Source organism: Schistocerca serialis, chromosome 5, assembly GCF_023864345.2.
Source record: "Schistocerca serialis cubense isolate TAMUIC-IGC-003099 chromosome 5, iqSchSeri2.2, whole genome shotgun sequence".
Lineage (NCBI taxonomy): Eukaryota > Metazoa > Arthropoda > Insecta > Orthoptera > Acrididae > Schistocerca > Schistocerca serialis.
The window spans coordinates 404641225-404659868 of record NC_064642.1 but is presented as its reverse complement, the minus strand read 5'-3'; the positions used below and the strand labels follow the sequence as shown (position 1 = coordinate 404659868).

The 18644-nt window shown below is 40.6% G+C and overlaps 1 protein-coding gene across 1 annotated transcript in view; it reads right to left on the bottom strand.

Annotated features, from left to right (window-relative positions):
- The window catches only part of LOC126481968 (L-lactate dehydrogenase-like), a 282518-nt gene extending 269793 nt beyond the window's left edge, over positions 1 to 12725 (bottom strand). The window contains exon 1 of the mRNA XM_050105932.1: positions 12600 to 12725. Coding sequence (XP_049961889.1) covers positions 12600 to 12725 — 126 coding nt within the window. The remainder of the gene's footprint in view (positions 1 to 12599) is intronic.
- Positions 12726 to 18644: the final 5919 nt, after the last annotated feature.

The following is an 18644-nucleotide window of genomic DNA, read 5'->3' as shown; positions in this document are numbered from 1 at the left end:
TCACGAAGCGTTTCGACAGTAATTTTCATTATCAAGTGCATTTCTCACTTACTATGTCATTCAAGGGCGATGTTTGCGATTTTTGAGCTGCTGCATTATTCTGGTGGCTTTACTGTAATGTAAACATGCACGATTTTGTAATTACTAATGGATCTTATTCTACAGATATAACCTTAATTGACAATACTTTACGACTGACAATACGTAACACTTTTATGTGACTTTTTGGTTGACGATACGTTACGTGTTTTTGTGACTGCTTATGTGTGTTTTCCATTGTTATGTGTGCTGTAGATGTGAACTCTGTAAGTGATGTGTAATACCCTGCCAGTCCAAAAACTCCGAGCCTGCATTAATTGAAACTAGAGAAAAGTTAAGATGGTGGTTTTAATGCTTCCCATGTTCTACACAGTGTCCTCCCATTTCAGTACAGAGCACAGAACGTTCATATTACCACGTGAAACTGTCTGAAAAGTCCTCCTTTGGGATGCTGTTCAACTCGCGCATCACATTGGTCTGAATGTCGGTTATGTCGTCAAAGTGTTTAATATTCACGTGAATTTCTGCACTTTGTCGTTTTGTATTAAGTTCATATTGATAACATGAGATCTCGTCATCCGTGAGGAATTTCTTTCCATAAAGGAATTGTCCGTGTTTTAGATTTCAGCCAAGTCGTAGTAGGCGTACACGCGTCGTTGTTTTTGTTCAGGAATCAAGATGTGAGGGAGAAACTTTGCACACACATTTTTCTTCTTCTGAACATTCTGGAGAACGTCTTGAATGCTTTACTAAAAGACGTTGCTCCACTGCGATAAGTGACACAACAACGTTGACACTCTACGGTTCACGCCCACTACATAACACTGCCTGCTCGCAACTGACTGATCGAATGCACACCCGTTGTTCACAGTACTTAGTTCACGCTGCCACCGTAGTTACTGAGCTGACGTCACTTTTACGTCAGGAATAATATCAGTCTGGAAACTTTTTGGACGGACGGTGTATCTGTGAATTTCTGCATGACACTACAACAAATCAGTAAGTGAAAGTTACTACCAAATTCGCCTTCATCAGTAGAGAAAAGTGCACTAGAAATAAAAGGATACGCCTGTTTACATCTCAGTAACGTCACCAGAATACGTCAGAGTCACACATCGCAAATGTCACGCGTAGAAATCTCAAAATACACCAAAAAAACACCTTTTGATAATCAGAATTACTTTCCGAAGCGCCTTGTGCGGGGAATGAATAAAGAAATCGTGACTGGGAGCAACAAATGTTATTGCGTAATAAACGAAACTTTAGACATTATTTTTTTTAAATATCCAGTTTTTAATGCGTACTATATCGATAGCTATCGTCATCTTCATCATCTAAAGGCTGTAACGTACGTCTACAACTGCCCTCTCCTATTTTGTTTTGTTCGCTATATTTCTTGATAATTTTGGCACTTTGTTACTTCTAATAGGTCTTGGGCCATTTCTTTCCTGGCCTCATCTTGGTTTTCTCCCTAAATATTGCCTTTACAACACGCCTGTTAAGACTTGTCAAAATAAATGTCCAAAAAGTAATGCTTTCCTTTTCTGAATAGTTGTTAAGATGTTTCTCTGCTCTTTTATCTCTTTCAGATTATCTTCATTGTATTTTCCTTATGTCAAGATGTTCCTTGATAGCCTTTTCCAAAGACAAATTTCCATCGCTTGTAAGCACTTTCCGCCTGTCAGCATCATATCCCAAATTTCACAGCCACACTCCAATAAACATCCTATACCAAATCACTTGTTCACTAGTAGTGAGTTTCAGTTAATGCGTTTTATCCTGATCTTCATGTTGTAATTCCACTCTGTAGCAGAGTGTGTGTTAATTTGATCATCCTGGCAAATTAAAACTGTGTGCTGGACCGAGACTCAAACCCATAATCATTAGCTTTTGCGTCAAATGCTCTCGTGTCCTGGCCGTGGTAAATTTTTAAACAAAGGTGCCTGTTCCACGACCATCTCTGTGAAATTGAAAATACATAAAGACGAAAAAAATAGTTTCTAATGCTTTTTAACTTTAAGAACTTTTATTAACCATTTTTTTATAAAAGATCGGCAGTAAAAAAAGTTGTATTTGCTACGAAAACTGGATTTTTGTATGTGATATCTAATTAGAAATAAGTAGACTTATGTATCCTGATTGAACGAAAGAAATAATGACCGAAACGAGACTTGAACCAGTGATCCAGTCTCGAACGTACTGATTTTTTTTATATTTATGCATTCTACACTGCACGGAAATGCTCATAGAATATGCACCTTTGTTTAGAAATCTGCATCGGCTGGGAATGGAAGCCAGGACCTGTCGAAAAATCGTTTTTACTCTAGGGTATTAAAGATATTTGATTATTTTTCTCGAGAATTTTCGAGAGCTGTATCGAAATGCATTAGGAAATCGATATTTCAGTTCTGAACTTCGCGAAACATAAATATAAAAAAGTACAAAACTCCGTCGCCACGTGGTCTCCTCGTGGGCTATCTATGTACTAGAGCTTTACTTCCGCTAGCCCTTCTCTCCTACCATCCAAACTTCACAGAAGTTCTCCTGCATACCTTGTAGGATCAGCATCAAGTTTCGTACTAGCGCACATTCCGCTGCCAAGTGGAAATCCATTCTGGAAACAATTCCTTAGTCCGTGGCTAAGCCATTTCTCCTGAATATCGTTCCTTTCAGAAGTGCTAATCTTGCAAAGTATGTGGGAGAATTTCTGTGAAGGTTGTAAAGTACGAGGGAGATAACACCGGAAGTAAGGCTGTGAGGGTATCTCCACTTTTTTAAAAAAAATTCCTGGCTCAGTGTAAATACGCTGGCTGACAAAAGAAAGTGAAGGACCCAGAAGACTTGGTCCGATGTCAATGTGACTTCGTACACATACACATTATCGGCGGGTATGTAAATCATTAAAAAGATGCAATTCCGTATGGCAGGAAGAACGGCCTCCAGAGTGTGCATTAGTACTGTTCATGTGTAGTGTTCTTGGAAAAAACGACATTTTGTCAATGGAGTGAGTGATTGATTATTTTGTAAAAAATTTTTGTTTATTTATAGTCGCAATCATATTGTTCTGACACAGTCATAACCGGTTTCAGCCATACAATGACCATCTTCAGATTATATAACAATACAAAAGAAAATTTATATTAAAACCTAAAAATAAGTGCAATACTTAACAGGCTTATTAGTAATCCAACTGAATTTATGCGAAATACAAATAGTTCATACCTAAAGACGCATAACTGAACACAGGTTCATGCGTTGTCAAACTAGCTATAAAATGTAAAACATCGGTCTTATATAGATATAAAAATTTGTTAGATTTTTTCCCCCTCTTAGCGCTATATGCGCGCGTCCTCTATAAGATAGTCTTTATTTTTCAAAAGCCTAAAATATGACAAATTTACTATTAATATTTAGGTCAAATGTTAATAAAATTTAAAATTACAGAACAAATCGTTAAATCAGTGAATAACATTTCAGAACAAGGAGAAAACATTGCTATAGATGAAAATAGTAGTAGCACTTGTAGAGTATATTTCTGACGCCCGCCGGAAGGCCCCATCCTCAGGTGAAGCACGTATGCAGTAAAACCGTATCGCTCAGGTGAAATGGTTCAAATGGCTCTGAGCACTATGGGACTTAACTTCTTTGGTCATCAGTCCCCTAGAACTTAGAACTACTTAAACCTAACTAACCTAAGGACATCACACACATCCATGCCCGAGGCAGGATTCGAACCTGCGACCGTAGGCTCAGGTGAACAGATCGTCGTAAATGTTGAAGTAGGCGTCTGTTGCAGATTAGTTCTGTTCATTGAGGAGTTTGTCAGGTTCTCTGCGTCTCGTAACATAAATCTCCAGCTGTTCTAAAATGTCTAATCGTTTACTTTTTGTAACTTCTTGTAGAATTTGAAGCTGTTCATCGATATTACCAATATTATAATCCTCCTTTTGCGTATGTAAGTCTAGCTCTGTCTTATTACTGGGATACGTGTGTTCTTTAAACCTTACCTCACAAAGGTCCTGCCTGTCTGTCCGATATAGCATTTTTCGCATTCATGACATGATATTTTGTAGACCCCCGATTTACTATATTTATTAATTTTCCGTGGCAAGTCATGACGCACTAGTCTTTTTAAATTATCGTAAATGCAATTTTAACCCCGTTTCTTCGGAATATGTGTTCGATTTTATCTGATGTTTTGCCTATATATTTCATAGTGGCGTACTTACCCTTTTCGGATGTCGGTTTTACCTGCCGTTTCTCGCTCCTTTTTATCTTCTTTTTAATTTTGCTATGTACGGAGTTAACTATATCTGAGTCATTTGCAAGGGCGGCCTGTCTTAATATGTCAAGTTCTTTTTTCACTTCAATTTGAAATAATGGAGGTCTTACTATTCTGTGTAACATTGAATAAAAATATGCATGTTTCTCACGTAGTGTGTGATTGGAGTGGGTATTAATAATCACGTCCGTACATTTTGGTTTCCTAAATATTTGGAACGCATGCCTACCATTTTTGTTATGAATCGTCAGATCTAGGAAATTTAGTAGGGAGTAGCCAAAAAGATAAATAGGCAAAACATTACATAAAATCGAACATATATTCCGAAGAAACTGGGTTAAAACTGCATTTACGACTTCCGATAATTTAAAAAGACTAGTGCGTCATAACTTGCCACGGAAAAGTAATAAATATAGTAAATCGGGGGTCTACAAAATATCATGTCATGAATGCGAAAAATGCTATATCGGACAGACAGGCAGGACCTTTGTGAGGTAAGGTTTAAAGAACACACGTATCCCAGTAATAAGACAGAGCTAGGCTTACATACGCAAAAGGAGGATTATAATATTGGTAACATCGACGAACAGCTTCAAATTCTACATGAAGTTACAAAAAGTAAACGATTAGACATTTTAGAACAGCTGGAGATTTATGTTACGTGTCGCAGAGAACCTGACAAACTCCTGAATGCCAGCCGAAGTGGCCGTGCGGTTAAAGGCGCTGCAGTCTGGAACCGCAAGACCGCTACGGTCGCAGGTTCGAATCCTGCCTCGGGCATGGATGTTTGTGATGTCCTTAGGTTAATTAGGTTTAACTAGTTCTAAGTTCTAGGGGACTAATGACCTCAGCAGTTGAGTCCCATAGTGCTCAGAGCCATTTGAACCATTTGAACTCCTCAATGAACAGAATGAATTTGCAACAGACGCCTACTTCTACATTTACGACGACCCGTTCACCTGAGAGAATCGTTTTTACTACAAGCGTGCTTCAGCTGAGGATGCAGCCTTCCGGCGGTCGAGTATTGCATTGTCTAGTGAGAGCCGCAGCAGACGTCAACAACCTTTAAGGCGGAGGATCGTGCCAGTCACCTGAAGCAAAGCACTACACTCGTCGTCCTGCCTGTGTCGTCCCTGCCGTACTAATGGACAACGGCATAAACAGGCAATAGCCGGAAATACACCGCCATCGGGCGTCAGAAATACTCTCTACAAGTGCTACTACTATTTTCAACTGTAGCAATGTTTTCTCCTTGTTCTGAAATGTTATTTTACTGATTTAACGATCTGATCTGTAATTTTAAATCTTATATACATTTGACCTAAATATTATAGAATCTGGAGATGGTCATTGCATGGCCGAAACCGGTTATGACTGTGTGATAAGAATGTGATTGCGTCTACAAATAAACAATAACTTTTTACCAAAAAAATTTTAGTGTTCTTACCAGGCTTGGTAGGGTATATTATGCACCAAGTGTATAGTAACCCCTTCACATGCGCGTCTGTCCGTCGAGAATTAGTAATGGACTTGCTGCACGTTCTCTGTCATAGTGCATCACTGGTAGAAACCTGACAGCAACAGGACTAGGAATTACCGTCGCATGCGTATGCTGCCATTAACACCAAAACACTAACGGCTGTGTTCCGAGGGATGCTGTGATAGTGAAGCATGGACTTTTGATGAATAGAGTGAGTGATGAATCACAGTTCTGTTCTAGCTCGGATGACCATCCCCGGGGAGTATGTCGGCGACCTGGGGAGAGGTACAATTCCTCCGATGGTTAGGAGAGTCACAGCGACGTTATTCCTGGAGTCATTGTATAAGAAGTCATCAGATCACGGTTCATAGTGACTGAGGGAATGGTGATGGCACAACGAAACATCACACATATCCCGCATCCTCCAGTGTAACCTGTCATGAAACAATATCGTGGTGCCTGTTTTCAAGAGGACAACGCTCGACCACAAATGGCACCTGTCTCTATAAAGTATCTGCGTGACGATAAGGTGGCTACCAAGATCCCCAGATCTCTCTCCGATTGGGCATGTGTGGAACCAACTCGGACGTCAGCTCAGCGCCAGGGCCAAATTACCTACTTCTACATCAATACTCCGCGTGGTGACGGAACTCCCGACTCCAGAGAGTACCGCACCACAATCGATAAGCCGCACTCGAAACACTCGTAGCTCAGCAGCTGAGGTGGCAGTACGAACTACGCCGAGGTCCGCCAGGGGCCGCAGCTGCCAACCCATGGACATCATGGATGTATGTGGATAGCGATTGAACCATGCCGAAGCCCTGAGCTACGGCGAACAGTTCTCTTCAGTGCGCCGAGTCGTGTACAGTCTCCAGTTACCGCCGAGTCTACAAGCTGCTGTGTTCGTCCGTCCTCTCCGAGACTTAGGCTTCGTAGCCCGGCTCAGGACTCTACGTAGGCATCACTGAGAGGCACAGTGACAGGACTTTAATATTTTGACGGACTTGTGAAGTTGAGTATTTGTTCATACTTAATAAATATCAATTTATTACTAATTGTTGGGAAACTTTATGATTGAAGATAACGTACGCCGTCACCCTGCTTTCCCAACACTCCGCAATTCATCTGACGGTGTGTGTCGGGGGGTAATTCTCGTACCACTATCTGATTCTTCTTCTTTGTTCCATTCGCGAATGGCGCGTGGCAGTAAACCTCTGTATAGCTCTAATTTCACAAATTTTCTAGATGTAGTCAACTCGCGAATCGTATGTGGAAGGAAGTCATTTCTTGTGCGACTCTTCCCAGATCGTACTCTGTCGGAATTTCAATAGTAAATCTCTCCGCAACGCACGACACTCTTATAACGTCTGCCACTGGAGTTTGTTGAGCATCTCTGCAACGCTTTCGCGCCGACTAAACCACCCTGTGACGAAACGCACTGCTCTTCGTTGGATCTGCTCTATCTCTGCTATTAGTCCTACCTGACAAGGGTCCCAGAGCGATGAGCTGTATTCAAAAATCGGTCGAACAATTGTTTTGTGTGTCACTTCTTTCGAGAATGAATTACATTTCCTCAAGTTTCGTCCTATGAATCTCATTATGATGTCTGCTTTTCTCACTACTTGTTTATCTGCTCATTCCATTTAGGACGTTCCGGATGGTTACTCCTAGATATTTCACGGTAGATACTGTTTCCAGCAGTTTGTCATCACTGGTGTAGTTGCACAGTAGTGGATATTATTATCTATGAACGCGCAATGTTACATTTATTTACGTTCAGTGTCAACTGCCAGACCGTTCACCATTCATTTATTCACTGTAGGTAATTTTGCAAATCGATACTGTCTTCTGGCGTAGCTACCTTCCTGAAGACAACCGCATCATATGCAAATAGCGTTATGGAGCTTTCGATAGTTTCTACTACATCATTTATACACGCTGTAAACAATAACGGCCCTATCACACTTCTTGAAGTACTCCTGTGGTTACCTCTAAATCTGTCTATTTAGCTCCGTTGAGAGCGAGTTTGAGTTCCCTCTGCAAGGAAGTCTTGAATCCAATCGGAAATGTGCTCCGATACTCGATCACTAAATGGCTGTGCGGGATAGTGTCAAATGCCTTCCTGAATTCAAGGAACACGGCATCAACCTGAGCGCCGTTGTCTACGGCACTGTGGATCTCATGAAGGAACAGAGAGCGCTGGGTTTCGTAGAATCTCCGTTTGCGTAATCCATGTTGAATTTTGTAGAGGAGATTTTCCTTCCCCAAAAACTTCATAATTCTTGAGCATAAAACATGATCCACAATTCTGCAACAGATTGTCGTCCGCGGTATAGGTTTTATAATTATGTGCATCTATCCTACGACCCTTCTTGAAAGTGGGAATGACCTGCACTTTTTTCCAGTCGCTAGGCACATTTAGTTGCTCCAGCGACGTGCGATAAACTAGTAGGGGTACAAGTTCTTTCGCACAATCTGTGTAGAATCTTCCAGGTATCTCACATGGTTTTGATACCCTTCCACTATTAGGCGATTGTAGTTGTTTTCCTATTCCGCGCTCGCTTATCTCAATATCTGTCATTTCAGTGTTCATACGATAATAATTGATTATCCAGGATATCAAGGACCTGTTACCACAGTTGTGGCCTCAACAGAGGATACGACGGTTAAATGACACCCTTCCCAACTGAATCGGTGCACGCATCTTAGCCAGAAAGCGGTACAACGTCACACTTAAAAGCGGGCTCATACTTCCAAGTTCTTTGTCAATTTGACTCGGTTCTCATCCTGTGAAGATTCACTCGCTCCCTTCTCTCCTTATGGGTATTTCGCCTATCTTATCAGGCAGTGCAACTGAAGGGGTCGGCGGAATAAGTGTTAATCCCACTAGCGCTTATTTTGAGATATTGCGTATTACGTGTCTGCTTAAATTCGAAAACAGTAACATAAACACGATAAGAGAAGACAGTTTAATAGGAGAGAGTGCTTTTTGTCGATATATAGGAAATTACTACGTACCAACATCGCTTGCATTCGACAGATAAAGTGATCAGTCTAATGCTTACAAAATAGAGTGTTTGTACATTATTCAGTCGACCACTTCAATTTGAAGGATGTGTTGATAACGGTTAATCTTTGAATCAACACTAGTACAACGTTGTAGTTGAAAGTTCTTTGTACCACATTTACTTGAAAAAAAATTAGCTCCATTGGTAGAGTATCTGCCCACGAAAGACATTCCAGGTTCAAGTCGCGGTCCAGTATATAATTTTAATCTGTCAGGTAGTTCCAAATGACCGCTGCAGATTGAAAATTCATTCTGAGGCCTACTTAATAAAATTTATCATCTTTATTTCTTCCAATTTCGTTTTTCAGATGCTCTCTTTTTTCTTTGTCCTTTCTATCATAATTTTGGATTTTTTCTATTAATTGAGGCGCTTAAAAATAAAGATTGTGACAAACTCACGATTTTGAGAAAATGGGCTACAAAGTTTGTATCAAATTTAAAATTCTATGTTCATTTGTTACATTGCTTACAGTAACTATCGTAAGTAATTGTTATTAATGAACTTAGGCATTCAGTATCAGTGAATTAAATTCATCATGTTGTGCTCAGTAATGTTTTTACCAGTAATCTAGTTAGCTTTTACACCCTTCTGCCTCGAAGGATAATACTTCACCCCTTTGACTTACATTAATATCAGATCTGGAATCAGCCACAATAATGTAATACCATATTCGGTCCCATTTTAACATATTATATTAATCCATTCACATAACTTTTATCGATTGCGCACATAATGCAGTGACTAAGGCAAATGAATAACAATGTTACATCCAGAAACAAAAGTTTCCAAGCACGCTCTTGGCACATGCACATGCAAACACTCCCTTTTGTCTTTATCAAGGGGAAATGCCTATTCCGAGTCCCACACAATATCATGAGAAGGCACTGCATCGCTACCAGATCATGTGCTTGACACTCCATTTACTTGTGATCTCCTATATCTTTTGGAAAGAGATGTTTTTGATATACGCTCAAGATCTTTATGGAATAGATTGTAAATTGGAGGCACAAATAGAAGTAACTGCTGTAGATTCCGATATTTCTCTGTTATAACAGATACATTCAACGTACTATCGCTGACCTTCGGCGTCCTAGGTTTCATGATCTTCAGTCAATGGAATCAAAATTCATGTCATAACTGAGGGTAGTCTTACAAGTCATCATTCCATATAGGAGTCACCTGAAATAAGGAACTTGTGGTCAATGGCATTCAATAAGGCACCCTCTATGGTGTACATCGGAAAATTAATGATGTTTTTCTTCTTCTTTTGACCTTGCATTGTCACTACAGGCGATGAGGGCTCATTTATAGACTGAGGAAATTGTTGTACATACCTCAGAAAAACATCACTATTAGCATTTTCATTGCCTGTTGTCCATTCTCTCAGTTGTTAACATGTTCACCTCCTTTCATTCTTCTACTTTAATGTTTTGAATGGAAGGCCAGTCTCTAATCTGCCAAATTCTAATGCAACAAATCACCTGATTACATCAGTTTACAAAACAGTGGGAACCCGGGACCTGTATGTGCAATTGCATCGCTTTGCATCCAAAGGAAAAACACTAGTTGTTAAGTAGTTCTTAAAATGCCCACTAGGAAGCAGTTCAATTCACCACATATAACTATATCCCATTGGCAGAAAACAGATTGGTTGCTTCACTACAATATGATACACATATCTCCTAATATCCAATATTGTCACTTACACGCATTTGCATCTAATGCCCTCAATTGTAAGTTCAAAATATTTCATAATTATATATTCGGTGTCTGTTCTTTCGGACATGTCAGAAAGAACACACACCATTTTTCATCATGCAGCGATATATGAACATGTAACAGAAGAAAGGAAGACGTTAGCTACCATTGAGCACTGAAATACATTAGTTGGGAAAGTTGAAAATCTACACCGGACCGGATTCATGACATCCAGTCTTACAAATTTACTGTCTCTGATGGACACACGTCCAGATCATCCGCTCTCAAAACTCCGCCATCTCTCTCCCCACATCCACCACTGCTGGCGGCTAACCTCCAACTGCGCAACGCTACGCGCTGTTAACAGCCAACTGCCCAACACTACAACAGCGACTATTTCAACAATGCCCACCAGCCACAGACTGCACACAGCACAGCCAGTAATTTTCATACAGAGCGCTACGTGACGTTAATAAAAACCTAAACAGCCTACTTACAGTTTACGCATTCAAAATATTAAATCAGAAGACTGGAACAAACGTGAATATGATCGATAGTGAAGGAAGATGGATGAGCTTTACTGTATTCAAATTTTAACGTGATTTTTCTTCACTTCACAAGTGGTATTTTCGGTAGCCTGCAAATAATTTCAAATTGTGTCAAGAAAAACTGTTTGTCATCCTACATCAAGTAAATGACTATGACCATATTTTTTTCAACAAAACGAGTTAACATATAAGTGTGGAACTCTTCAGACACTTGTTCTGTAGTATCTTGATAATGAGGAAATCACAAAAGTCGAAGTGATCCTAACGCAAGTGAGCTTGGCTGGTATGATACGAAATTCTTCCTTCGTAAGCAAGTAAATTTTGCCATTTTCTTTGTCTATGCCACAAGCATCAAATAACAACTATTTAAGAAAATGAGGAAGAAGTACAAGCTTTGGTAACATGTTTATTCTACACTTACGGCACTTGTAACAGAAATTATGTATGACAATACAGAGCGTATTAGTTAGTCCGGTTTAGCTAAGAAGAAGGCGACGTCAGGTGTATGAAGGGGTGCTGATACAAGACCTTTGAGGCTGCTCTGGGCGGGGAAACTAGGGCAAGGATGCTTGTGCTAGGTTGTCTGGAACTGACCACAAACGATCAAGTCAGTCTGTACTGTCTATCCCTATTTAAGAATATTAGCTTTCGATCTTCATATTCCTCTTCGTAGTCTGTTGAGGAATTTCCAGACCACCTAACTTTCAACATGGCGAAGGGCTAGTTAGTTCTTTTGATGGTCCTACCCAGGGTGGGCTTTTGAAAGTGACCGTATCTCCACTTTACGCTGAGTTTTTTTTATGTAGTCCTAGGTTGTTCTGCGGAAGTTATTTCTTGATTTCAGCCTTTGTGAAGCCTGTCGAATGCCAAATAGCGTGCGTTGTACGGATGCGGAGGACTTCAGGCTCTCTTTGTGGCTCCCGTCCAGTTGCCGATGGGCAATTCAGGCGGTAGAGCTTAAGTATAGGAGTAGGTTTTACGGAGCTAGAGACATTCTGCACGATTCGCTGAACGCAATATGAACTTGCTTAGCATAGTGTTTTATCAAACAGGAGAGGCGGAATAGCCGTTTGAGAAGAATGCAGGAAATGAAGAGAGAGGCAGTGAAAATGTTAATAGTGATGGCTTGCTGAGGTAAGTACAACTTCCTCAGGCTGTAATGGTCATCATTGCATTTAGCTACAATGCAGGGGCCAGAACAAAAACTACGTTGGTAATGTGTGGGTAAATCGGAAATTTGAGTCCGTTAGGGACCGTGTCCGGATGGCCGAGTTGGCCAAGGCGACCGTTCGCGAGAAACGGAAACCTCTGGGTACGAGTCCCGGTCCGCCACAAATTTTCAACTTTCCCCACTGACAGATTTCAGTGCCCAATATCAGGTAACGTCGTCCTTTCTCGTGGTTCAGATTTCACAACTGCTGAAAATTTACAAAGCAATATAAACTGAGACAATCGTAGAAAGAGTTGGGAGCGACGCGACTGACCTCCATCATGATGGAGAAGGCGCAGGCCATGCCGACGGCTCCGGAGCCGACGACGGTGACCTTGGAGCCGGCAGTGGGCGGCGGCGGGCTCACCGTCGTCATCAGCGCCTTCCTCATCATGCTCATCTTGCCGGCCTGCAAACAGACATCTTTATCGCAACTGCGATACGGTTGCGCTCGCTTGTTGAATACCTAATGACTCTAATGTATCGCTCCGATTATGACTGATTTACGTTTCCTTACATCTTAATTGGGACTTTAGACCAGAACGAGGAGCACGCCCGCCCGCCTCGTAAACAGCGGGCGACATGTTTACATCAATAGCGTTAATAATTACAGAGCGCACGCACTAATTTAACGGCGCGCGTACGACATTACTTACAATTCGGGTTGCAATTTCGAAAGGAGCAAAGCGTAACGGCTCCCAAAGGAATGTATTTTATGCACCGCCAACATTCGGCAGCGGCTAAAAGGAGCTCCGCCGAAGCAATGCTTCCGCGCAAGCTCACCCCCTAAAAAAAAAGGCTCACAGATCATTAGGAGACAACGTAGCAGCCACGTATTTCAGGCAATTAACGACGACGGTATGCGCGCAGAAATTTGTATGCGAGAAGTCGTCGAACCCTGTCGGGAGAATAGGGGGACGAGATCGTCAAGCCTGGGATATATAAACGCGGAGGCCTGCAGACCAGTTCCTGCACTGTGAAATGCAAATCGACCGCCTACCTCCAGCCCGTTCCGATAACGTTTTACTGTCTCTTCCCAGAATGACTCCGGAGGAACGGCAGATAATGTAGTGTGGAACAGCTATCTAGTAATAATGATTATCGTGGACGTATCAGCTTTCGAACTCGTAGAGGCTGGGCCTGGCAAAACAGACGACTGTTATTACAGACGAAACCAGCCCACATATACGACTAGCCATTAAGATTTTCTTTCTCCATGTGTTGTCTAATTATTTCAGACGATTCCCGAAATGAAAAAGGATATTATAGATTTCTGCCATATCCTCCCTTTTCCGCATCTCACCATACGTAGGGCACTGATACAAGAAGGTTTCTAAGAAACAACACCTTAATAAAAGGACCATATTTTTCTAACATGTGCTTACTTCGAGGTCAAAGAGAAAGTTCTGTATATGATATTTTCAAATATGCGCTATCTCTCGATATAATGGTTGGTTTGTAAGTTCGTAGCGTTTTTCGATAAGTATTATAAATACGACAGATACATATACCAGAGACTTTGGTCGCCAATAATACATTCCCCTTCACTTTTTACAACAGTCTGCCAACGCTGTGATAACTTTTCTATTCGCCAACTGTAGAAATCACGAGGGTTTGAGGCGAAGAACTCGTCAAGCCATGTTCGGAGCGCATTTTTATCCGGAATGGAAGTTCCTCGAAGGCTGTTCGACAGAGAGCGGGAAATCTTATTTGATTCATTATGGACTGAGGGACAACGGCTGGCATGTATTTCTTGATGCAATAATTTACCAACAGCCGTACGAATTGTAGAAATTTATTTTACGAAATTCTTATGTGCTACCAGTTTCGGCATTACATTGATGCCATCTTCAGGCCCCACACTTCATAGTCGTAAAATCGCTATACACGGAAGGAGCCATATAACTGGATCCGTTAATGAAATCGCTATGCAACAGCTCTTTGTGGCCAGACTGTTTTTTTTTCTAGTAGGTGAAGAACGGTGCTAATAAACATTCAAAATACAAAGTTCTGATAATTAAATGTGTACCACCAGAAAGCTATTACAATCTTTACGGGGCTGTTAATAGGTCTGACAACATGTCATCAGACCTAGTCACAGTTATGGACCATTTCAAAATTGGAAAACTTTACGGCCTAAGTCAAGTGCCGGGACGCCAGTCGGAAACAACAGAGTAGAGAGGGCTGTGACAAGAAATAAGCGTAGCGCCTGATTTTTCGCGGCCCAGTTCTATAGCACCTTGAAGACAAGTGACTTGTATAGCAGCGACTTAGGAATTGTATATACTGAAGAAGCTTGTTTATTTCGTAGGTCACCCTTTGCCTGCGACACTTCTGTTTTTTTGTCAGAGTTATGTATTGTCACTGTTCGTTTTGTAATGAAACTCATCAATACCATTCGTTTGAATGTTGTCTAGTGGTCCGAGAAAGCAAGTTTCCTATACACCTCATATTTGACAGAATGTAAGTACTTATTGACCCAATATGATTATAATACTACACATATCTTTTCCTCCATAAAACTGTGTGCTCTTATTATATATTATGTCAGTCTGAAAGATGATGACATACTGACGAAACTAGTTAGAGGACAATAGTGATTCTAGAAGCTTTGTGTTGCTCATAAAAATGTTTGTCACTAAAAGCTGTGAAATACACACAAAGAAAATTTTATACCATTCGGTGGTTTTTTGGTTTCCATAAAACCATCACTGAACTAAAAAGTTTTCCAGTCACAAATTTCGTTGGATGTAGCAATGCATGAAAGTTAAACTGTCTGAAATCTGGTGAACACGTTGGATGACCGAACAACACGTACACACAATATCTCAGTTATCCTACCAAAAAAAAAACATACGTTTGTATCTATTTTAAAGTTTTTTATCTCAGGGGCTATGTCTCGAATCTTTTCATACAGATAGTCCAGAAGACTTGCGTATTTCTCCTTTGTGGGGTAATTCACAACCCTTCTGCTATTAGAAATAGGTTTCGCCTTTTTGTGATAGTGGGACATCGATTTCCGCTCACTGCTTTGACCATTTCTCGTTCATGGCTTTTAGTGATTGTGCCACGTCTCATCTACGACAGCAAATCGTGCCATAAAATCTGCCTATTGTTTTGAACCAATCCAACCATATGTTTTCACAACAATTTTTGCTCTGCAGTCAACAAATTTAGATGTATCGTCTTCAACATAATTAGTACCACGATTGAATCTAGCAAGCCATTTCGCAACTGTTAAAAACCTTCAATCTGCAGTGTAAAACAAACTTCCCTGCAGATCAAATAGCCTCTTGAATGATACTACTGCGAATCATGTATCAGCGTAAGAGGAACAAACTTCTCTATCAAACCATCTTTGTGTTAGGAAAACAATGTTCCACCCGGCTGTCATAGCAACGAACAGAACAGATGTTACAATTACTGTCGATGGACGCCTTCAATGAGAACATATCAATTTACAAGGAACCATAATACATCTTTGAGTTCCTGCACGATGTTACATTTTCTCTTCAGAATACGATTTCAGTTAAAGAAATGAAGAAGTTTCGTGCTAAGAAACACTGAATTGAAGACCTTATTTTGAAGTTACGAAGGAATGAAATAGTATTTTTCTAGAAAACTCCGAGATGTTTTTCCTGCTTGTCTCTGTAAGAATCATCGCTAATCTAGTGCGAATTTCGCGTAGAAGCAATCGATAATCTTGCCTGTGACGTGAATATGATCGATAGTGAAGGAAGATGGATGAGCTTTACTGTATTCAAATTTTAACGTGATTTTTCTTCACTTTACAAGTGGTATTTTCGGTAGCCTGCAAATAATTTCAAATTGTGTCAAGAAAAACTGTTTGTGATCCTACATCAAGTAAATGACTATGACCATATTTTTTGCAACAAAACGAGTTAAGATATAAATGTGAAACTCTTCAGACACTTGTTCTGTAGTATCTTGATAATGAGGAAATCACAAAAGTCGAAGTGATCCTAACGCAAGTGAGCTTGGCTGGTATGATACGAAATTCTTTCTTCGTAAGCAAGTAAATTTTGCCATTTTCTTTATTCATGGCACAAGCATCAGATAACAACTTTTTAAGAAAATGAGGAAGAAGTACAAGCTTTGGTAACATGTTTATTCTACGCTTATGGCACTTGTAACAGAAATTATGTATGACAAAACAGAGCGTATTAGTTAGTCCGGTTTAGCTAAGAAGAAGGCGACGTCAGGTGTATCAAGGGGTGCTGATACAAGGCCTTTGAGGCTGCTCTGGGCGGGAAAATTAGGGCAAGGATGCTTGTGCTAGGTTGTCTGGAACTGACCACAAACGATCAAGTCAGTCTGTACTGTCTATCCCTATTTAAGAATATTAGCTTTCGATCTTCATATTCCTCTTCGTAGTCTGTTGAGAAATTTCCAGACCACCTAACTTTCAACATGGCGAAGGGCTAGTTAGTTCTTTTGATGGTCTTACCCAGGGTGGGCTTTTGAAAGTGACCGTATCTCCACTTTACGCTGAGTTTTTTTTATGTAGTAGTCCTAGGTTGTTCTGAGGAAGTTATTTCTTGATTTCAGCATTTGTGCAGCCTGTCGAATGCCAAATAGCGTGCGTTGTACGGATGCGAAGGACTTCAGGCTCTCTTTGTGGCTCCCGTCCAGTTGCCAATGGAGCAATTCAGGCGGTAGAGCTTAAGCATAGGAGTAGGTTTTACGGAGCTAGAGATATTCTGCACGATTCGCTGAACGCAATATGAACTTGCTTAGCATAGTGTTTTATCAAACAGGAGTGGCGGAATAGCCAGTCGTCAGTGCTTTTATTTTGCCGTTTGTGGTTTTGCACTACAGTTGGAGCCTACAATTGTCCAGATGGTGTTATTTATGTCACTATCTTTCATTTTATTCCTGTCACATTGATTTTCTGTGTGCTGCTGTCCGAATTAGCACCCAAATATTCGCTCTCCTCTTCAAGCAACCTGGAGCCCTCTGAACAATGACTGTTGTGGAGATGAAAGGCGAAACCATGTGTTTGTGTGTGATTAGGCTTAACACATTCGGAACGGAGCTGAGTCTCACTCGCGCACTGGCATAACCAGATTAACATTATGAGATAACTAATCATTCACAGGAACAGAATCACCTTCATCGTCATTGTCGGAAGCCCTTGAAAACATTGCCATCTGCCTGGGGCTTTAGTGATCCTCACTTCGACATCCTCAGGCGAATAAATATTAAAAATTGGTGGGGCAGTACGTTGCCCTGACGCAAACCATTTTACTGTCCTCGTTACCACCTCCTTCCATCCCGGAATAGAACCAAAAACATGCAGTTTTTGAGGAGGCCTCTAGTAGCCATAATGAATGTGTAGTATTTTGTTATAGTGTAGATCTTCAGCACCAGGAGTCTGAGAGTAATCATGCCCTAGATGGTGAAGAACTCTGTGGCTGTCAGTCTCGTGATTTTGCTGTTTTCAAAGCCATTCTCGATCAACTATGTGTGGCTTAATAACTTTAAAGTGATACCTGCTCCTGCGCAGAAAACAGCGTTCTGAGAAATGAGGTGTTTTATTTCATCTGGAAGACAGTACTGTACCTCTTAAATGAACATTTGATATATCAGTTGAACTGTGTAAACAAAATAGAAAGTAAAAGCATGCGCAGGATTCTGGTATGGACGTTTTAAACCCCTTATTCCTGTTCATGCATTTGTTATAGGTTCTTTTGTGCGTTATTGTAAACTTTAAGCCAAGTTGCAGAAAAGACTGTTGCATACATATTAAATATACTGTCCACCGTATTGGTTTTCCTGTCAACTTACACATTCCTCCCTTTTTTATCAAGGGAAAAATTGTATGACACTAGCTTGTTTATTTTACGTCAATGACGATGAAGGTGTCAGATTATCATAAAGATGGAAGGAGAGAGAACAAGTCATTTATGTAAAGGAACGAGGTCAATGAAAGCGGAGAGACATTAAAAAAATATACTTTTAACCTATGTTGCGAAAGGGTGGGAGTTATCTTCAAGAAAGGAAGTAGAGGAAAATTATTTTCAATAAGAGCCTATTACATGAAGAACGTACCAAGAAGCGATATAGTTCAATTTTGTGCCACAGTAAGTTAATAGGGACACAGTTTCCGTCTATCACCTTTACGTCTACCAACAGACAATCTGACACAGATACTAGAATTAGTACGTCGGCGCTATTTTAGGTCTCAGCAACACTACAGAAGGAACTGAAATATTAGTTCTATGCCCTAACTCTTCTTATTTGTAAGGGAGACCTGTGGAATGCTGACGTACCAAGAAATACCGATACCACCATTTTC